The following is a 21,562-nucleotide window of genomic DNA, read 5'->3' as shown; positions in this document are numbered from 1 at the left end:
ATGATGGAAAATCCGTTATCATAATGATCCCCCTTTTTTTCCCTCTTCTTCCCCTCAGGATCATCGCAACGCTCTCCCAAGCGCACCAATTGAAATGCCCTTCCTTACCTTAGGTACCTTGACCTGTCTTGGGTACCTAAGGTATACAAGTACATACGATGTATTTTATTTATTATTTTATTATTTCTCCAATCGAATCGACTTAATTGATTCGATTTAATTTAATTTAATCTCCCTTCCCTTTCATTCCAGTGATTCCACCCGTGCACATGAATGGAGAACGTCAAATTACCCAGGATCCTCGCCCTTACTTTACCCCCGACCGGCAAGAGTCCAAGAATTGGGGCCAGAACCTCAGGCTCTTTGGTCTGTTTCTTCTGCGCCGTTTAATTTCCCGTCGGCCGGCTTGGGGGTGGATCGGGGCTAACGGCGCCCCTCGGATGCTCCAAAGGGGATCCACGTAAATAAACCGCTCTGGAAGTTATGGGGCACTTGAAAAGTGAAAAGGAAAAGTGAAGAGAAAACTAGAAAGTATCTCCACTCTCCATCATAACCTGTTACCGAGCTCACCGTCCTCTGTTGGGCTGATCTCTTCCACCGTCATCTCCGATATCGTCGTGAATGCCGATCCACTGGATGATCATCGTCATAAATTGCATGCTCGACACTAATCGTTCATTACAGAGTCCACATATCTACATAGTAGTAGTACATAGCCGTACAAAGCCGGCGGATCCATCCCCTCCAGTCCATCCGCGGCAATTCAGAAATAATAAAGAGGTAATAACAGGGAATGCAATCCAAACCGACGAATGCAATGCCCAAAACGAAGGTTTCAAAAGGAATAAAAATGCCTTCTTTCCGAGGCAAACAAATGATTCAAAGCCCGAGCAACGGCAAGACTCGTTCACTCAGGTAACGGGGGAATATGAAGCGAAAGGCTGTGGAAAAAGTAAAAGAAGAGGGGGGCATAAGAAGTGAAAACGTAGAAGCGGTATAGAAAAGACAACCGGATCATAACCATGCGATTCAGACAAACCAAACCCAAAGAGCAAGCAGCGTTATATGGAGCAAGTCTAAAAGACGGCAACGCCGGCCAACACAAGAGCCATCATGGCGCCAGAGACCCGAGTGGTCGTGCCGGCATTCGAGTTGGGCACCGTCGTTTCCGAAGCACTGGCACTAGCAGAAGCGCTGTTGGTGCTCGACGCCTGTCCGCTGGTGGTGGAGGCTGCGGCGCTGGAGGAGCCGGTGGAAGAACCGGTCGAAGTGGACGATCCCGAGCCGCTGCCAGAACCGGTGCCGGTAACAGAGCTCGAACCGGTGCCGGTGCTGGTCGCCGTCGACAACGTGGTCGGGGTCTCGGTCTTGGTCTTGGAAGCGCTGGAGGTGCTGGTGGTCTTCTCCTCGGACGAAGTAGTAGTGGAAGCTTCGGTGCTGGTGGTGGCAGATGCAGTCGACGTCGTGGAGGACTTGGTCGTGTGGACGGTGGCACCGGCGACAACGAACCGGGGGAGATAGTTGACCTCGCTGGTGTCATCGTCCGAGATGATCTCAACGGTGTAATCCGGCTGAGCGGCAAGGTCGGACGGGGGAGTCCAGGTGAAGCTGCCCGAGTTGGGAATGCTCTCTGGGAGATTTGTCAGTATATGTTACAAGCACCGGGCACAGACGCAAAACATCGAAGAGTAACTCACTAGCAATCGCGGTACCCGAGTTCGGGGTCAGGACGCCACCCCATTGCAGGCGCAGGGTCACGGTTCCCTCGGTGGTGGGCGCCCAGGTCAGAGTAGTGGGCTCGCCCGTCTTGAAAGAATATCCATCCTTGGGGATGTTGAAGGGATTGGCCTTCTCGGAAGCGGCGGCCGCGAGGGTGGCAATGGCGCTGAGGGTCAAGAAGAAGATGGAACGCATTGTTGTAGAGTGACGAAGTAATTGATTAGACGGAATGAGAATATCGAATAAGCCCGAACAAGGTATTGACAGGTGGGGATTATGATATGTTGATATACAGTCAGGTGATGAAGATAACTGTGGGAGGTGAGGTGAGGTAAGGAAGGACGTTGAATTCAATGAATTCAATAAGATCGAGCAATGATTAAAAGGAATGTAAAGGTGGGAGAATAATGTACTCGAAAGACAGACAAAGCGTAGGAACGCGGGTTGGGAGGAGAAGAGGTGACAGGGAAGGAAGGAAAGAACGAGGGAAGGGTTTTGATTTTGGGGGGGAAGGCGAGTCTATGTATACTACTCTAGGCAAGTACTAGTAGTCGGTACTACTACCTACCTCGGAGGGTCTACAGCTGCTACTGCAGGTACTAGGCAGGGCCGGAAAGGCAAAGATACTCCGTTGGGGGGGACCCCGACCCTGCAAGACGGGAGTGGAAAATCCACGAGGCCCCAGGGAATAGAATAATGGAATAGCCTCCAAATCTCCAGGTCCAATACGGTTCCCATACACACACTAGGGCAACTCCGGACCTCCAATGAACATCACCAAAGCGGGGGCAAATTAAACTAATCGGCCTAGCCGGGACTAGTGCCCTGCAAGTGGACCCCCCAATTTCGAGGGAATCCCGGCAAAAGCCCGGTCCGGACGCTCCTCTGGAGGGCAGAAAGGGTGCTAACAAACCTTAGCGCCAGCTAGTCGGGCCTGGACTATCAGTACCTACACCGGACGTACACTAACTGTGTAGGTACAGTACCTACAAATACAGTGGCGATGGAGTGCGCACGAGGCGGAGGCCCGTGACTGGGCAGAGAAAACTCGGACGAGGGCAATAGTTCCTTCTTGTGGCGCTCTCTCTGCACTTAGCGAGCAAAAGGCGACACTCTAATAATAACTCAGTACGAGTGGTGCGATCCGTTTATTTATTTATTTATTTTTTCCTTAGTTTTCTTTTAACTTTCTCTTCATTCCTCGGGTATTTTGACGGGGGATAATCACCTGCAGTTTCAACGCGGCCCTTGCGTATGGGACAAGGGGTACAGAAAACAGGTGGTACCTTATCATGCTGCCTACTTCTAAGGACTAAGGACTACCAACATGCACTAAGCTCTTAGCTAGTGGTGGCACTCCGTACTAAGCGTCTAAGCCCCTCTACGCTCTACACTCTACAAAGATAACATTAGCAGGGACTACTCTAGGCACATCCTGGTCAATACTACGGGGTACACCAGTACCGCTACCGTCACAATAATGACTTCCATCAGAATCCCTCGTGATCCTTGCGCTACTCCGGAATAGCCTATAGTCGCCCGTCCTAAGGGTGTTTGTCTGCTGGATCGGATTTCCACGGTGGGTTATTCATTTCGGCCCCCGATCTCCCTTCCGGAGTGAACCCCTACGGACTTGCTCCTTGCTACACATCACATTGGAAGACTCACAATGTCTCCGATCCAAGCGTGCGCCAGAACGGCTGCCTCAATGATGTCTTGGATTCGGGTATTTGACGGTTTTTTGCCCCATAAAACGTTGGTTGGAAATCTTACTCCGCCAACCGAGGGATTCGACGATCTGTTCCATTTTCTTACTTAGTCGCAGATCCGCGACCCAAGAATCAACATAACCGAGTCAACCGCCTCAACTGTCAACGGCAACGGAGTCGGAATACTGGAATTCAAATTCAATTGCCACCGTTTCCACCTGTCAAACTTTTCTCAACTCTGCTTGCTCGGCTGGCTGCGCCTCCATCCAACGTCATGATGGCAGCGCTGTCCAACCCTCCGTAGACCTTTCAGTCCAGACTTATACCAACTCAGTATCTGCACTTTTCCAGCAAGACAATAGTCCCAAACACTCTGCGATCATACGCATATAATCGACATAGGCGACCAAGTTATACCTCTTCCTATCAAACGCATCAATCACCAGTGTATCGACAGCATGAGAACACCTACATATGTCTTTCGTCACATAACTTGCCGCCACCCTTACCAAAAGCAGAGCACGCCACTAAACTGACAATTCCACATGCAAGTTACATCGCTTTAGTATACATACATATGATAACTATGCTTTCGCATTAATGTAGCTCCAGATTTTCAACACAACCAGCATGTTGCAACTCAAATCCGAACCTCTCCGCTTTCCGTTGTTTCGCCGATAGGAGTCCATTGGTCTATGCATCTTGACGCCGTCTCAGTCTTCTACGAGAATAGATAAGATCTTGCATACCCCAGTGCTTTTAGACTATCTTCAATAAATTTAATTTCTAAACTAGAATTGTAGCCTATGTATCTGATATATAACAGCCTTTTGAATTTTGTCTAATATATTGCTCTCAGAAAGAGACTTTGTGGTTGGATCGGCATTCGCCCCGAGTGACCGTCAGACGTGAGAATAATGAAAGGAATAAGCATCCTCGTCTGTGGGTGTCTAAGTAACCCTTTCTAATGTTTGCCCATTTCCTACCTGTGCCTTTTCCATCATGCAATCAGTTGCAGCAATTTACAGTATGCACACATGTGCAGACGTCAGCAAGGGGTGATGGTTTCGGGAGGCACTGGTGCTTCGGGTAAATATATAAAGGCCATGAACATATAGATCGAGACAATTCGAACACTTGTTATACAGCATTAATCCAAAAACTGATCGGTTTTGTTTGGCCACTCGAGTACACAACTTCGAAATGAATTATTACTTGATGTCGCAAGAACGTCGCAAAATCAACCTTGATTCTCGTAGAATGATGCTGGTATTCATTAAGGCAAGCGTCTAAATACAATCCGTCGCATCATGTATGTACATGAGCGGCTAAGCGATAGCGATATACAAATGCAGTACCCAGCTCTGCGGAGACTTATCGGGACGAACGCGCTGACAGCAGGTTGGAGTTGTCCAGATACGCCGTGGTCATCTAAGCAGTGGATGCACTGCCATCTATCGCCTCCTCTGGCACTGGTGCACCCGATACACCTGTTTTCTGAGTGACATCTTCAGCGGCATCCCCTTCGTCCGTCTTCTGTACAGGGTTTTCTGAAGCCCGTGGAGCTTCTAGATGGCCATTCTCACCCAACCACATGATTGCCTCCATGACTTTTCGATCATCCTCCTCTTTTTGGCGGCCGAGAAGCTGTGATTTAGTCACGTTAGTAAAAATACTTGTAAGTGGAACGGGAAAAAGCAGTCGGTACTCACAGCTTGCAGCAATCCTTTGCGTCCCTTTTTCTCCACAGGCTTCGCCTTGGCTGGGCGTTGGGGCGCCTCGTGTAGAAATTTGCACTGATCCCCGCGTAGGCAGCGTCCGTTGCGGGCAAAGTGCCGACAGATCTTCCTCTTCACTTCGCGGGGCGGCGGAGGCACTCGCTCAGGCCCTTCGCGCCGCGAAGATATTTCTTCGGGGGCCGAGTCATCGTCATCATCACTGTCGTCGGAATCGGAGTCAGAAGATTCTGATCCACTCGATGACGTCCAGTCGCTGCTATCAGAGGCATCGGAAACCGACTTGACAGATTCTGATAACTCTGTCTGGCTTTGAGTCGTGTTCGAAACACCGAGAGTGCTAGCACCCTCGACCGTTTCGGGATCTTTATCGGGGACCTCACTATGCTCAGAAGGAATGGCTGGAAGATCCGGTGCCGTGTCCTGAGCCGTGTCGGTATTGCCTTGAGCCTGTTGGAGGGATGATCCTGCTTCCCCGCTAGCACCTGTTGTTCCTTTCTGTAGTTGCTCAACTTTCATCCGAGCCCGCTCGGCGTCGGCCTCCGCCTTTTCCACTCGTTTTTGTTCTTTCATGAGCTTGCGCCGTAGTTTGTCGGCCTTCTGTTTCGCCTTCGCTGCTGCATCAACCGGATCGGCGGAACTTGTAGACTGTTCCTTCTGACTGCGAGCGTCTTTTTGGGGCCGCTTGGATTCTTGTTTCCGCGACTCCTTCTGCCGCAGGGCCTCATCCCGTGCTTTCTTTGCCTCCTCCAAGGCCTTCTTTTTCTCTTCAACTCTCGATTGAGTCGGGAACCGCTTCTTTCGTTCCGCAATCCAAGCCGCGATTTCTGCAGGTGTTTGTAGCGTAGCCGTGCGACCTTTATAGGTAAATTGCAATGGCGCCACGGCTCCGGCCCCGGCGGGTGCTAACCTCGCCTCCTCATCCACATCATCTTCCTCCTCGCTAGACTCATGTTCGTCGGTCTTCGGCGTCAAGCCCAATTGGTTGTGCTTTCTCTTTTTCTTCTTCGGCTTCTTGCTATTATCCACTGGCGGAGGTGGTTTCGACGGCAAAGGGTTACCGAAACTTGGCACGGGAGGCGGCGCAGGCACCCGCGGGCCCGTTGACCGAGGTTTTCCGAAAGCTGAGTTATGGTCACGCTTGTTTGGATGGTGGGGTGGCCCAGAGCCTTGAGGGGCCTGGTGATTATTATGATTATTGTTATAGGTGTTGAACGAGCGCCCTCCTCGCTGGTTGCCGTGATGAGGCGCCGGGTACCCCCCGGCGGGAGATCCTGCATTTTCGAAGCCCCAGCGCATGGGGGGACCCATCATTGGCGGCGGTGCCGAGGCTGCGGTATGTTGGGGGGTAGGCATCACGGGGGGATACATAGGCGCGGATTGAGTAGTCGAGGGAGCGTAGGCTGCATCGTAGCTCGGGCGACGTTGGTAGGATGAGCCGTGAGCCGCATGAGGCTGCGAATACGGCTGCTGAGAGGGGAAAGCGGGGGCATTGTGATGATTCTGGAAGTTTTGAGACTGTGCCGGGGTAAACTGCGGCGTTGGCATAGGCTGCTGGGTAGCCGCCACCGGTTGGGAAGCGAAACCCGCATAGTTCATCGGAGCGTAGCCAACAGAGGGCATGTTCGTCGAGACAGGCATGTAATGTCCGCCGCGACCTCCCCCTCCCCCCCCTCTATTCCCATATCCTCTTCCGCGACCTCTGTGGTTACCTCCACCGCCCCGGCCACCTCGTTGGCCATACTGGTTCTGTCCGTATTGTGAAGGATAAGCCGCATGTTGCTGATTATATGGTTGCTGCTGCGTTTGCTGCCGAGAGGGAGGCGGCGGCGGCGGCGGCGGGAAAGAGAATCCCTGGGGATTCATTGCGCGAAGATCTCTGTCGATCTTCAAAGGTAAAGGGCATAAACGCCATTCTCACAGCATGCTGGCAGACTGGATGAGATGCCTCGTCGGTCTTTTTTCCGCGGCAGGAAACTAATGCTCTGCTGCTCCCAAGCGGAAAGTTTTCCCGTCCCGAAACAAGGCGGAAGATGTAATATCACGTGATAAGGTATATGTCCGGCAGAAAAATAAAATGTCAGGCGGATCGGCGGTCTGCTACTGGCCGGAGCAATTCATGAAATCGCTTTTCGCAACCAGCCTTCATCGAATATTCAGTCGCAATTGTTGTCATGCACTCCGGACCGTCAAAGGCTTGAACCGGACGGCCTGGGTGAATTATCTGGCAGCGAACTGGTTTCTGAACATGGAACTCATCCTTCGTACTCTCTTCTACCGTGTGACAGTATTGCGATAGAAGACCCTTCATCTACCTTGGCGTGGTGCCTGAGCCCACCATGTTTGTTCTTGTCAGTGACAAAAATCTCCTAGTACTGATGTCATAGTCTGACCGATCACCGTGCAGACAACGATCTCAGATCTAATCCAGATCTCGCCCGAGGACTTCTCTAAATATAGTTCCGTGGCCATTGAAGATAACATCAACGAGAAATACGCCAATAAAGTATGTAGTTTATTGGATTGATTGGAGGAGTGCTGGCTAACAACTCTATGCAAAGGTCATCCAAAAGATTGGTCTCTGCATTGGCTTCTATGATCTGTTAGAATCATCCGATGGATTAATTGGCCACGGCACTGGCCTGGTTAATGTCAATGGTAGGTGATGTCTTTCCCAACTGTTCGCTAGAAATTGCGCCGGCTGGAATTTGGTTTCTAGAGAATTTGCGGAAAGAACACGATACTAATGATGTCACAGTTAAATTTCGCCTAATTGTGTTCCGGCCATTTAAAGGCGAGATCATGCTGGGGAAGATCGCCAGTGCTACGGAATTCGGAATCAAAAGTATGTGTATTCGGGTACCGACTGCACCAGTCATATGGTTACTTACTTTGCGCAGTTGGTGTCGAGTTTTTCAATGATATACTTGTGCCCCCGAACCTTCTGTTAGACGGAGCAAGATTGTAAGCGAGGCCACCATGAGTCAGAACGCTCAGCCTGCATCGCTAACACGACACAGTGACTACGCGGATCAGGTCTGGATCTGGGAGAATGAAGACGGCTCGACCTTTTACTTTGACGTGGGAGAAGTCGTTCGATTCCGCGTGGAGACGGAAGAATGGCATGACCAGATTCCCAATGCTCCAGATCTCGGTGATAGTACCGCGAACGAGCGGAAACCACCTTACTCGATAATTGTAAGTCAATATAGATTCTCTTTTGTCCGCAGGGGGCGCAAAGGGGAAGAAATCAAACGATTGCTAATCTGACTACAGGGCTCGATGCAAATGGCTGGACTGGGACCCATTTCCTGGTGGTAAAACAGAGCGTCTTCTTTTCAGACTTCAGGCATGGATCGAGAGTGCGAGAGGGGGTCCTTGGCAGGCATATGCACTCCGCTTTTTTGTTTCCTGGTGATCATCCGGGGCAGTAATTGACGGCGCCGAAGGACCACTTGAGTTGTACTCCGACTCTCCGACTCTCCGAATAGGTACTCCGTAGGGCGTAGACATGGATATTGTCGGCATGCACCCCCGGGCAAGACGTTTATGGTATGGTATATAGCATGATTATAGATCGCTATGGCGACAATGAATAACGAAAAGATTGGTCAGAACGCCGACGGATGACGACATCCCACGCCATTTCCCCCGGAATGCAGGGACTGTGCTCCTCCACTGATCTGTAATCCCTAGGCCGATTCAAGAAGCATCTTGATTCTTGACTATTTGTCCGGTTGCAAGTTGCAAGTCAACTTCCATCACCAACGGCAAGTCGGTTAGGGCCGGAGACGCGATGACACTCGGTGGGGACCCGCCTGGGCGCTATTCTGGAACTGCTCCACGATGGTCCTCGGGTTCTTCGCAATGCGCTGAGGCAAAACGTAACAAAAATCAGAAGAAAAGAATTTTTTTTTTCTCTGTTCGCGATTCAGATTGATAATTCTGCATTATTTATTTTTTTAAATTCTTCAGCGACATTTGGTCTCACCGGACGTCCGTCGCTTCTAGGAGAAAAAAATTACCCCACTTACAAATCAGTCCCTCCCTTGGGTGAGATCGATATAAATATACATCTTTGTACTTCAATTCCTCCGGAACCTTTTCTATTTCTTGATTATTTTGTTTTTAATTCTTTTGCTACTTCACCGCAGGAGTTCCGACGGAGAACGGAAACGGCTACCCATTAGACCTTGGATCTTTTCTTCTGCCTTCCTCTTTAATTTCTCCTTCTATTCCCTCCTCTAAATTTCCCGAATTCCTCCCTTTCTTCAGACAATCCCCGACACAATGACCGCCGGAACGAATTTCTCCAACGGCGAACCCGCGCAGGATCGCCGCTTCGGTACTCTCGCCGTTCACGCCGGTGCCCCTCACGATCCCATCACCGGCGCTGTTATCGCTCCCGTTAGTCGATCTTGATTTTTTTTTCCCTGGACGGTCGCAATGCTGACTAGAACCTCTAGATCTCTCTTTCCACTACCTACGCGCAGACGAGCGTTGGCAATCCTGTCGGCGTCTACGAGTACACCCGGAGCTCCAACCCCAACCGGTGAGTAGCGCAGAGGAGAAAGAAAGAAAGAACGAGAGTCGGCGCTGTGTTCAGGGTACTAACTCTCAATCAGTGACAACTTTGAGCAGGCTGTTGCGGCCCTCGAGCATGCGAAATACGCCCTGGCCTTTTCCTCCGGTTCTGCCGCTACGGCGAATATCCTCCAGTCCCTCGCCGCGGGCTCGCACGTCGTCTCGGTCTCCGATGTGTACGGTGGCACACACAGATACTTCACCAAGGTCGCGTCCGCCCACGGCGTGCATGTGACGTTCTCGCCGACGATCGAATTGGACGTGGAGGAGCTGATCCGACCCAACGAGACCAAGTTGGTGTGGATCGAGACCCCTTCGAACCCGACTCTGGGCTTGGTTGATATTCGCAAGGTCGCGGACATTGCGCATCGCCATGGCATCTTGGTGGTGGTGGACAACACCTTCATGAGCCCTTACATCCAGAACCCCTTGGACCACGGTGCCGATATCGTGGTGCACTCGGTGACCAAGTATATCAACGGACACTCTGTATGCGACCCCCCCTTCTTCTTTTCATTCTCTCTCTGTAAATCGATTTGCTGACTGTAATTCAGGATGTCCTCATGGGTGTCGCCGCCTTCAACTCGGAGAGCTTGAAGGAGCGCCTCACTTTCCTCCAGAACGCCATTGGAGCCGTTCCCTCTGCGTTCGACTGCTGGCTGGCTCACCGTGGTCTGAAGACTCTCCACCTTCGTGCGCGTGAGGCCACGACCAACGCCACCGCTGTGGCCAAGGCGCTTGAAGCCTCCCCTCACGTCCTGTCCGTCAACTACCCTGGCATCGACTCTCACCCCCACCGCGCCATCGCTATCAAGCAGCACCGCCAGGGAATGGGCGGTGGTATGCTGAGCTTCCGTCTCAAGGGCGGCCAGAAGGCTGCTCACCTCTTCTGCCAGTACACCAAGGTTTTCACGCTGGCCGAAAGTCTGGGAGGTGTCGAGAGTCTTTGCGAGGTTCCCTCCAGCATGACTCACGCTGGTATCCCCAAGGACCAGCGGGAGGCCGCTGGTGTGTTCGACGACCTTGTCCGCATGAGCTGCGGTGTTGAGGATGCGGAGGATCTCACGGCCGACGTGCTGCAGGCCCTTGAAAAGGCCGTGGCGGCCAGCCTGCAGGAGAACGGCACCAAATAAACGATGGACTCTGAAACAACGTTTTTCCAGGACTATGCATGAAATTTTAGAGCAATAGAATTATTTAAATATGTCTAATAGACTAAATTAATGACGATACGGAGTTACTGTTTGGCATCCAACCTCTACCTCGATCGGAGTAATTGTCGCGCTGCTAAGTCCATCAATCCATCCAGTCGTAATAATATTGATACCAGTTTCCTTGGGGTTACCAGGCGACGAGGGTTGAAATGAAGCATCACGAGCGAATGGTGCTTAGTCATCAACACGATGATGCAAAAAATCCCCAGAAAAAAAAAAAAAAAACTGGGACATTCTTCCACCGGATTGAGAACGTGGAACGGCCTGCACCAGGTATTCAGTAATCTTCGCCGGCATAAAGCATCTGGGCAAAACTTGAGACTTGAAGAACTGCGGGCTCAACGGGCTGCTTCTCCGCCGTCTGGTCATCTGTTCATCCTACAATCTATCTATAGAAACCCCGCCTTGATAGATACATTCGCTGGTAAGTATCGTGTGGACTTGATCGAGTATCGCAAAGTCGGTGTACATTTTCTGACCGTTTATTCGCAGATCCTTGAGACTTGAGGCGCTTTCAGGGCCTTGATAGTCTGTTGCACTTTTTGTCCTTGGAAGAAACGAAGCACAGAAAACAGGTGCGGGATAATGTCCGGGTTTAGTTTCGGGTTTTCCGGAGACGACATCGATATCGATGACTCGGAGCTCAATGCCGTTAACGAGGGCGATGTGTCTCTTCCCCAAGACAATCAAAATGAGCTTCCCCCTCTCGTGGAAGCTAGAAAGCACGACATGAAAGAATGGGTAAGTCCTCCCCGTGTTCCTTCAGCCAGTGCAGAGATGTACATTTTGGGATTGTAGGGTCCTTTCTTATCATTCTGTCACGCAACTGGGTGAAGAAAGGATAGAAATACTCTGCTATACAGCTTACTCTGTGATTTCGATCTGCTAGAGTCAACATGTAACCATAGTATAGGTCTCGACTCTTCCATCCCAAATATCATACAACCGGCTGGAATTGAACGGCTTGTCAAACCAGCCCCAAGGGAAATCCCTCACGATTGCTCGTCGTGAGGTGTTCGATATCCGCACGCAACTCATGGCAGAGGACACCGCGGACCACGAGAATGAGCAACTGATCGCCGGCCTTGAGAAAGGTGACATCAAGCCGCAGTTCTATGAAGGCGGATTTAAGACGTGGGAATGCGCCCTGGATCTAGCGAAGTTAGTTATCAGTGACGATCGTCTATCTGCTACCGCCGGAGAGACCTCAGAAGACCGTCACATCATCGAGGTGAGTATCTCTGTCCCGACGATCAAGGGTTCCCCCGCAAACTGATCAATTAATTCTAGCTGGGTGCTGGAACCGCAGTACCGTCTTTGGCCCTCTTTGCGCAGCTGCTCTCTGATTCCAACCCCTCGGACTCTCAACGACAATGGAATTTTACATTCGCAGATTACAACTCTGCGGTTCTTCGTCTGGTCACATTGCCGAACCTGCTCTTGACATGGAATCACATCGTCAAATCCCAGGGCCCCCCGTCGGTCGAGACCACCTCCCCCGAAGAACAACCGGAGGAAGAGGAAGAACTGGACATCACGCCAGAGCTCATTGAAAGCTTCCAGAATGACCTGGCTAGCCGAGGCATTACGATTGAGTTCATCTCTGGCGCATGGTCCCCTGCCTTTGTTGACCTTGTTCTGTCTTCACCCGGGAAGGCGAACAGTAGAACCTTGATACTTGCCAGCGAGACAATTTACTCGCCAGCGTCGTTGGGCGCCTTCTCGGAGACCCTACTGGCGTTGCTGCGTGCCGTCGAAGGCAACAAACAAAGTAGAGCGTTGATAGCGGCCAAGAAGGTCTATTTCGGGGTCGGCGGTGGCGTGGACGAGTTTTTGGAAGTGCTGAAGAGTGTTGGCGGAGGAGAAATGGAAGTGACGGAGCAGCTGAATATTGAATCCGAGGGCGTTGGCCGGGTGGTCTTGGAAATCGCAACTGGAAGCTCCCAATAGCACGAAGATTGGATCAGCCATGTTCCAGCGACCTTTTCCTCAAGCCTGGCATGCATGGAGGGATATACAAAAGTGATACAGTCAACCAACTAGAAGAGATAAAAGAAACCTTTAAGACTGCCCTGATATATGTACAAGTCACTGCTTCACACGCAAACAAACAGAAAACCGAATCGATTTTATCTAGTCATATAGAGACACGACCTTTCCGTCCTGCATCCGGGCAACGCGAGAGTCCTCCTTCTCCTTGTTTTCACGCTCGTAATGGGCAACCACATGGCTCAGGTCCACCACCGAGCCAGCAGAGACGTTGTAAGGGGGGGAGGAGTTGAAGCTGACCCTGTTATGAGAAACGATTGGCGGTTAGTCCGTATTCTTTGACCAAAGGGGGGCTAGAAGACACTCTAGCAAAGACGACGTACTCGGGCTGTTTCAACTCGTAGGCGGCCCTAGGACCCTGACTCTGGAACAAATGGCGGTCATGGGCGGCCTTCTCCATAGCCGCAGTGTGGACGGCATTTCTCTGTTCAAAGACTTTCTCCGAAGGGGTCCACTTCTCAATGAAGCTGGAGATCCACGACTGCGAGCCAGAGTCCTGGGTAGACTTGCTCATGCGGTAGAGGACGTAGCTAGAGGCGAAGGCGCCCAGGGTGACATAGAAACTGCGCTGTACGGTGCATCCACGTCAAGATTAGCGCCCGATACGTTGGGAGATCAGGAGATTGGCATCAGGGATTGGTGGGGTTGAGGTCCAATTGGAGGGGGGAAGGGGATTGAAGACGTACGCCGAAGCTTTCATTCACAGGTTCGGCATGATGAGCAGGGTGAGCGGCGTGGGAGCCAAATCGTCGAGGGGGCTGATTCCGCAGCAGCAGCCGCGCCGAAGCGACCGATCGCCTAGAGAAAGACATAGTGTGGAGGGAGACAATTGGGCGGCACCGAACAGATTCGAGATCCCGTCGTTCGGGTTTGGCGAGGTTGAATGGAGGCTCGCGGGCGGTTCGAGGCGGAGTGCACGTGACCTACAGAAGGGGCTTAGGGCAGCGACGTGGTCTTGGCGCCCGTTCTTCCCTTTCCTAAGAGTACTCCCGCTTCTCTCTTCTCTCATGACAACCCAATTACTGGCCGCATCTCCCCATCTGAAACGCCCACCCCGGGGCAAGGATTGCGGAAAAGATTCCTCTTCCATCGGAGGTTGGGATGGAACGCCGTGCATGGACCGACGCTGTTGCCTCGGCGGGTCGCTGCGTTGTCTCCTCAATGATGGCCCTCCTTCACCGCACTTGAATTGGTGCTGATGCATGACCAACTGCCTCATTTTAAGCTGGCGCTCTCCACCATCCCCCATTCGCTCGCTGCCAATTGGGCTCCCTCGTCTGCCCATTCATGCAGGCTGTCGAACGTCTGGATATCGAGGGCGACATGTCAGCGATCTGTATTTAGCGTCAACTGACCCCACATGTCCTGTCTCCTCGCCCTTTTGGCTAGGACGCCGTCTAGTGAACATGCGGTACAATACGCATAACAGGGCTATCGATTGTTTCCCTCCCTTCCCCCCCTGATTTGCCCCTCCTGTATGTGCGCGTGTCATGATTTACCCGTCATGATCTCTATCCTGCCACCTTCAAACAAAGTCGTTGATGCCCAATGCTTACTAGATCGGGACCTCATTGGGCCCTGCCTGGTTGGGGATCCAAACATTTTGATCCACACCAATTTTCCCTTGACGCGCCAAACTGTGAGTATTCTTGCTTCCGGCCTAGTTTTGAGTCCAGTCGCAATGGGTATCAATTCTTTCTCTCCTACGGATCGGACCGCTCTCCGCCTCACCAGCCCCGAGGGGGCTGGATGTAGTGCTTTCCTGGCGCGCCGGCTTCTCTTTTTGGGCGTTTATGTGACATAGACTGCTAGCTGGGCATCTTCTCGCCTCCGCCTTCTGTTCCTTATTTAATCTTATTCTTCGAAATTCAACTATTTGAATGTCTACCAGTTGATATCAATCCTATCCTTCCGAACTTGTCTGCTTGCTTAAAACAAGTATTTGACAACGGGTGTGGTGCCTTCGTGTATTCTTGCTATTTGCGCCCACTCGCGGACCTTCCCTGCTCTAGGGGATTTTCCTTTCTTGCTTCTCTCACTCTTTCTTCCGACCTTGTATTCTTCTGTGTGGCACACCACCCCCTCATTTCGTTGCTTTTCCTTGCTTTTCTTTTTTTAATTCCTGCCCAGTGGTGTGATTGAAGGCCTTACTCGCTTCTAGATCCGTCATAGTCGGGCCTCTACTGTCTGTGTCCATATCAGTTCGGAATATATCTTCTGAATCCGCTGAGGGCGCTTGCAAATGTACCGCCGTGAATCATTTATCTTGATCCAATCGAGTTGCTGCTGACGGAATATCTAGCCCACTGGAAACACGTCTTCTGTCATCCATTTAACTTGGGCACGCATCACTTTTCCCCATCATGGCCTCGTCAGGCAGGAAGGGTAAAGGCAAGGCCAGTGGTAACAAGAAGAATAAGAAGGGAAAGAACCAAGAGACGTCAGAAACCCCTGCGTCCCAACCTGAGCTTCTTGTTGAACAAGAGGAACAACAGCAAGAGCAACAACAAGATCAACAAGGTCAAGAACAACCAGAGGTTGAAACAGAGGCCACCTCTCCACTAGCAGAAGCAGAACACATCTCTAACACTCTTCCGGAATCTGCGCCGGAGCCAGAGCCAGTGTCAGAGTCGGTGCCCACGCCAGACCCAGAACTGGAGCAACCACAACCTACGGTCGAGGAAAACTCGACCTCTCCTGAAACCGAGAAACCATCCGAGCCTCCAATCAGCCCTAACGATGGTGATGGTTTCGCCCAACCCGCAACAAGCCCCGATCCGTTCAGTCAAGAACCAGGCGTGAACGATGTGCAGAAAGATTCCCTTGAAGCTCCCGCGGATTCGAACTGGGAGGAAATAGAACCATCCAAGCCATCTGCTGAGAAGGCCGAAGCGAATCAGGAGCACAACGACAACTTTGATGGACAAAGTGGCACTGCAGAACCCACTGAGACACCAGTCACTGCGCCGCAGAGTCCGGTGTGGCCCTCGGCACCGAAGTCACCGTCTTTGACAGAAGCTCAAAACATTGCGGTTTCCCCTCACTCGAACGGTGAACCTCTGGAAACCGATTCACACGGTTTCGCTCCGTCTAACCCTTTCTTTGAACCCGCTGCTACCTCACCCGTACACCAATCCACCCCACCTGCATCTAAACCCGCCTCGCCCGAACCCCCGTTTGCTTCACCTACATCTCCAACATTTAAGTCTGCTGAGCCCGAGCCCGAGCCCGAGCCCGAGCCTCAAGTTGCTTCACCTCCCCCAGAGACCGCTTCACCGACCTTCAAGGCTGCCTCTCCTGAACCACAAGCCGCCTCTACACCGCGCGCCATTTCACCCGTTCAACAAATAGGTTCGCCGGTCATCAAACCCGCTGAGCCAGAGCCTCAAGTTGCTTCACCCCCGCAGGAGACTACATCGCCGGTCTTAAAACCTGTCCAGGCTGTCGATTCGGAACCTCAGGTTGCTTCGCCTCCGCTGGAAGTTGATACGACGCACTATAAGCCTGCTTCGCCCGAACCTCAGGCTGAGCCAACAGCTCAGACAGAATTTCCCGCATATCAGCCTGCATCCCGGCCTGCATCCCGGCCTGCGTCTCGCACTGCCTCTCGTGCTGCATCCCGGTCTTATTCGCGATCCGTCTCACCGCTGCAACAGACTGTCTCATACCCCCCGCCGGAAGCTTTACCTATGGAGCAGCCAGTTTCTATGATGGCAGACGCTGCCTACACGATGGAGCAAGAACCTTCTCCGCCGCAGGAATACTCCTCCCCTTACCACCCAGCCTCCGCCATGCCGCAACCTGCATCGCCCTTCCAAAAGACTATCTCCCCGAATATGAAGCACAGCTCCCCGGTGCAGAAGGTTTCTTCTCCAAAAATCAGCAGTCCTCTTGCGCGTGCCGCCTACATGTCTCCGGTGATGTCTCCTCATGGCACACCGCCCGCTCCGCCTCCCGCTGTCCCCAGTGCACCTCCTTCGGTTGCCCCTAGCTTTGCCACTGCTTACCACTCTCCGGTCATGACCTCTGCTGGTTATTTGCCGCAGTATGCGTATTACCCGTCTCATACCCAACCAACCCCTCGAGGGTCCATGGATCCCAACTCGGCCACGTCTTTCCAGGCCTTGCGTGATTTGGGATTCTCCAACGGAAATGGAGTCAATCCCAAGGGAACCATGTCGCCTCCCGAGCAACACGACGAGCCAATTGAACTGCTGCAGAGGATCCAGGATGCCATTCCAGACATCAACCGACTTCTCGGCAGCTACAAGAACACGAAAGGCAAACTGCAAGCCCGCGAGGTTGAATTTAAGCAAATGGCGACTCAGCACGAGCAGGCATTGATGCACAAGGATTTCTACATCGAGGCACTGCAGAACCAGATGAGGAAGACGGCGAATGAGAGCGCAGAAGAATCCAGTCGCCTCAAGAACACCATCAATGAGCTCCGGATGGAACTAGGAAACCTCGAGGAGAAGCGGAAGGATCTCGAGGAAAGGTTTGAAGATTCCGAGAAGGCCAATGAAGAGCTGTCGCAGTCGAATACCGATCTGGAAGGGCAGATCAAGACGTTGAATGCCGACATGCAGGAGGCGCAAGAGACCCATGAAAAGGAGCTCGAGAAGCGCAAAGAAGAGCAGGCCGAAGCATTGGCAACGCAGAAACAAGAGCTGACGGAACTTTTCGAAGAGATCAAGGCCGAAGACGAGCGAACTGCGGCGGAGGCCTTGGCAGCCCGCGAGAAAGAGTTGCTTGACCAACAGGACGCAATGAAGGCGGAGCATGAGCAGGAGAAGCAGCAAATGCAGGAATCCTACGACACTCTGCAATCGGAATATGACGCCAAGGTGACCGAGTTGGAGTCGACCAAGACCGACTTGGAGAACAAGCACCAGGAACTGGAAGAGACTCGCGAGCAACACGCCAAAGAAATCGAGGACCTTCAAGCCACTCATGCCGACGAAATGGAATCCCTCACCAACAGCCACAATGAGAAGGTTGCTGAGATGGAGACCCAATTTAGCGAAAAGGAGCAACAATGGGCCGATGAGAAGGCCGATATGGAGAAGCAGTACTCAGACAAGTGTGAGGAACTTGCCAACTGCGAGCACGAGAACAAGAAATTGGAGGAGGCCGGCGTCGTCAAAGAGAAGCAGCTCCAGCTTGCCGTGGAAGGCATGCGCACCACTATTGACAACCTGGACAATGACTGTGACCGGTTGAGGAAGACCTTGACCAGCCTTGGGGAAGCTACCGACCTCAAGAGCGCGAAGGCCGATTCATTCTTGTAAGTGATCACATGCATTCAGAATGTGTTTTAGTACCCGAATTTCTTTGCATGTTTCTTTTCTTATCTCTTGTGATGTTTCGTCTCTTTCCTCCTCTCTTCGATTTTGACCATGATGTGAACGAGAGCTATGACTCTTAAAAAAAAAAACTCCACTCATTGATCCCTTTCCTTTGTCTTGAATTTTATTGTTACATTCATTCATTTTGGGTTTATTTTCTTTTCATCTCATTTCTTATTTCTTCTCTTGTTTCTTTTTCTTTTCATTCTATATTGTCTCTTGCATGCCCTTGCGCTGTCATTTCTAATAGAATTTATGATGATCATGATGTCAATGATGATATGTCGGTAACGTTAAAAATGTACCTGCTCTGATACGTATTCGAAATCTAGTTTGGACTGCTTCGGCCAGCTTTCTCGTCTTATCGTCTCCTTGTCCAAGGAGCACTTTGCGTACCTTCCAATTGATCCTCCCAAGGACATCCTCTCTAAGATTCCATCAGAGCTGCCATCGTTCCTTGATAATACTCCGGCGTCGCGCGAGTTGCGAGCTGCGTACGTGCAGCACGTCGTTTCGAAAACTCTGACCTACCGCATCTTCCATCCGTTCTTGTTCACGTTAGGTCGAAGATACGACAAGGCCGACACCTTCTTCCAGCTTCTCTCGATGGATATTCGCCGCAAGTCTGTGAGACGTGAAGCATTCTGGCGGCAGCAGACCCTGAAGGCTGCGTATACGACCTCGGATGCTAAGCAATCGATCAACGTCGTGGCCGCCGTGATTGTCGACGAAATCACCAACCACCTGAAGCATTTCGCCGATCCGCGCCACTTGGACACGCTCGTCCTTGATGTTCGGAAGATCGTGAAACTGGCCGCCGAGACGTGGCGACTTGCTCGAGTCGAGCGGGAGCTCATCCTCGCATCGCTTCCGGCCCCCGATGCGGACGGAGTCTCTAACGATGATTGGGAGGAATACGGAATGGCCAAGGAAGGATCCCTGAGCTCCAAGAACGACCCCAGTCGCCATGTCATTCTCCGTACTTTCCCGCGCCTTATGCGCGAGGCGGCCCACGAAGACTTCGCCGAGGACCAAGAACGAGCCAGCCCGTGCACCTACTCCCGAGGCGGTATTCTCTACTCTGACTCCCCCGTCGTGATGGCCCGACTGCAAGAACTGGCAAAGAAGTCCGCAGACTCAAACGGTGACGGCGATTACGTTCGGGTTTGAGACCATGCCTCTCGGTGGAACCATTGCGATCCACAAGCAAGAGCTTTGATGTATCAAGCACTTGTGTGTGTCTGTTTACATACGTATGAGGCCGTGCATACTCAAGCGCCTCGTCATCCACTCATTTGGGTTTCCTTTGTTATAGCGTCTTGATATGTATTTCTTCGCCCCCCTCGGACCTGTTGTCTGTCCCGTTATATTGTTTCTCTTCCTTCCTTTGTTTTGCTCTTTTCTCTTTCTCCTGTGTCTTCTAGAACCCTGTCTTTTCGGGTCCATGTATGCTCTGATCTTGCACTTTCAGCGACATAACTGACGAACATGTATAATTTGTGATGTGTTTTTTCTTTCCTTTCTATTGTTCCGGCGAGGGGTTGCGTCACGAATTTCTGTGTTAATTTTCCCACCCTCACCCCATCACATACGGTAACGGATGAAAAATATTTTGATGACATGCACGTTTATAATATCTGTACCTAGACATTTACCGTGATGAAGAGATCATTGATGAATTATTGATGGGTTCTTGGCAACGATCGTCCTGGTTGACACAGCCACGGCTTATGATGTCAGGCCTCCCGAAGGCGAGTACTCCGTAGGCGCACAAAGCTTGTTCCGACAGCTGCGAGACAACGATCAACCCGGGAAGAAAAGACTAAGTTTCACCGGTGAAGCACAGCCCCAGACAGGGCTGACCGGACCCAGCTTGGACTTGGAGATGGAAGGTGGCAGTGGCCGCCCAAGCCTGCGACCCGGTAAATGAAGGAGCATGCATCGTGCATACAAAGGTGTAGCATTCCCATGTCGGTAGATAGCTAATATACCCGGATCAATTAGAATGCACGCATGGATGCGTGGATGTAGAGGCCAGAGAGACCCGACTAGTTCCTATGTCGGGGAAGGGGCCTAATTATAGAGCAAGAATGAATGGGAGGAAGAGAGAGAGAGAGTGTGTGTATGAGTGAGAGAGAGGGAAGAGAAAGATCCTCGGACACCGCCTCAAAGGTATCACCTTCGTGGAGAGACAATAGGGATCGACAACGTCGCATCGCACCAGGATTATTGTTTTTGACAGTGGGTGTATCATCCGAATCGTCAGTCCTTAAGGCTGTCTACTAGACCGGATTGCGTTAATCCGCCGTCTTTGGAAGTACACCGTAAGTGTCAGATAGACATAGAATCTTACGCCCTCTTGGGGTCCTGAGATGAGGGCTCCAGAGGCCTGTTCCTGAACGAGGACTTGGTCCACGAATGGGTTAGCCACGGTTCCTCCGTGGAGGGAGTGGGTATGCCCAACCGTGGTCCCTGAAAGCGAACTGCAGCTTATTCGAGCAGCAAAGATGAAACTCGTGACGGGAGACAGAAACGCGACGGGCCAAAAATAAACCGGATCAAAAGGGCGACTAAAGAGCGACTAAGTTGGCAACCGGCCCAATGCGACGCGCCCAACGTGCGACAGTGGATTCACCCGGCCCCCATCGATGCGCCCACTGAGAATAATCCTTCATCATAATAATGTAAGGGATTCATTCATCGCGGATTGTCGAGGAATCTCTGGCGACTGCTGACGAGAGGAACGAACGACGTTGAAGATTGGGGGAGATTCTGGGGTCGGATTAACGGATGTCGACATTGGCGTGAGAGTGAGGAGGATGCAACGACTGAAGAGACCGGGAGATAGATAGATGGAGGTAGATATTAATGGAAAGAAAAGACAAGAAAGGGACTTGGAAAGCCAATGTTCTATAGGATTAATTGAAAGACGGTTGACAGTGGAATGATGCGAACCCGGAGGTTTGGCCCTTTTGCGCCTTCCCTCTTCCCTCGTCCGTCGTCTCTCCTCGTCCCTTCCTCTTTCTCTCTTTCCCTCTCTCTCTCTCTCTCTTTCCCTCTCCGAGTCTCTCTCCGTCGCGCTTTCCTTCTCCGTCATCTTCAGCCGCAAGGCGTCTTCGCCCTCAAACCGCATTATTTCTTCCCCTCCTTCCTTTCCCGCTTCCTGTCAGCCTCCTCTCTCCCCTCCATTCCTCCCTCTTGTG

The 21,562-nt window shown here is 51.7% G+C and overlaps 7 protein-coding genes across 7 annotated transcripts; 4 read left to right on the top strand and 3 right to left on the bottom strand.

The window, feature by feature from the left end:
* Positions 1-1,076: 1,076 nt before the first annotated feature.
* LDX57_011287 (GPI anchored serine-threonine rich family protein) lies at positions 1,077-1,914 on the bottom strand (the record flags this gene model as incomplete). Its single annotated transcript, XM_046093033.1, has 2 exons — positions 1,077-1,630; positions 1,698-1,914. 2 exons carry the CDS (start codon positions 1,912-1,914, stop codon positions 1,077-1,079), a joined length of 771 nt encoding a protein of 256 aa, XP_045949011.1.
* A 2,945-nt stretch (positions 1,915-4,859) lies between these two features.
* LDX57_011286 (CCCH zinc finger protein) lies at positions 4,860-7,030 on the bottom strand (the record flags this gene model as incomplete). Its single annotated transcript, XM_046093032.1, has 2 exons — positions 4,860-5,075; positions 5,141-7,030. The coding sequence occupies 2 exons, from the start codon at positions 7,028-7,030 to the stop codon at positions 4,860-4,862; spliced, it is 2,106 nt and encodes a 701-aa protein (XP_045949010.1).
* A 473-nt stretch (positions 7,031-7,503) lies between these two features.
* rpc25 (DNA-directed RNA polymerase III subunit RPC25) lies at positions 7,504-8,485 on the top strand (the record flags this gene model as incomplete). Its single annotated transcript, XM_046093031.1, has 7 exons — positions 7,504-7,515; positions 7,572-7,670; positions 7,726-7,822; positions 7,923-8,009; positions 8,065-8,128; positions 8,185-8,362; positions 8,441-8,485. The coding sequence occupies 7 exons, from the start codon at positions 7,504-7,506 to the stop codon at positions 8,483-8,485; spliced, it is 582 nt and encodes a 193-aa protein (XP_045949009.1).
* Positions 8,486-9,454: 969 nt separating this feature from the next.
* On the top strand, positions 9,455-10,881 carry CYS3 (cystathionine gamma-lyase CYS3; the record flags this gene model as incomplete). Its single annotated transcript, XM_046093030.1, has 4 exons — positions 9,455-9,571; positions 9,631-9,716; positions 9,790-10,237; positions 10,303-10,881. 4 exons carry the CDS (start codon positions 9,455-9,457, stop codon positions 10,879-10,881), a joined length of 1,230 nt encoding a protein of 409 aa, XP_045949008.1.
* Positions 10,882-11,547: 666 nt separating this feature from the next.
* LDX57_011283 (protein-histidine N-methyltransferase) lies at positions 11,548-12,912 on the top strand (the record flags this gene model as incomplete). The annotated part of the gene is made up of 3 exons (XM_046093029.1): positions 11,548-11,703; positions 11,876-12,193; positions 12,253-12,912. The coding sequence occupies 3 exons, from the start codon at positions 11,548-11,550 to the stop codon at positions 12,910-12,912; spliced, it is 1,134 nt and encodes a 377-aa protein (XP_045949007.1).
* Positions 12,913-13,095: 183 nt separating this feature from the next.
* LDX57_011282 (putative NADH-ubiquinone oxidoreductase 178 kDa subunit) lies at positions 13,096-13,823 on the bottom strand (the record flags this gene model as incomplete). The annotated part of the gene is made up of 3 exons (XM_046093028.1): positions 13,096-13,252; positions 13,335-13,579; positions 13,698-13,823. 3 exons carry the CDS (start codon positions 13,821-13,823, stop codon positions 13,096-13,098), a joined length of 528 nt encoding a protein of 175 aa, XP_045949006.1.
* A 1,551-nt stretch (positions 13,824-15,374) lies between these two features.
* Positions 15,375-19,529, top strand: LDX57_011281 (uncharacterized protein; the record flags this gene model as incomplete). Its single annotated transcript, XM_046093027.1, has 2 exons — positions 15,375-18,298; positions 18,692-19,529. 2 exons carry the CDS (start codon positions 15,375-15,377, stop codon positions 19,527-19,529), a joined length of 3,762 nt encoding a protein of 1,253 aa, XP_045949005.1.
* Between the last annotated feature and the right edge of the window lie 2,033 nt (positions 19,530-21,562).

Source organism: Aspergillus melleus (assembly GCF_016097325.1).
Source record: "Aspergillus melleus strain CBS 546.65 chromosome Unknown contig7, whole genome shotgun sequence".
Lineage (NCBI taxonomy): Eukaryota > Fungi > Ascomycota > Eurotiomycetes > Eurotiales > Aspergillaceae > Aspergillus > Aspergillus melleus.
Note: the sequence above shows the minus strand (reverse complement) of the source record. Positions and strands in the feature narration are given on the sequence as shown.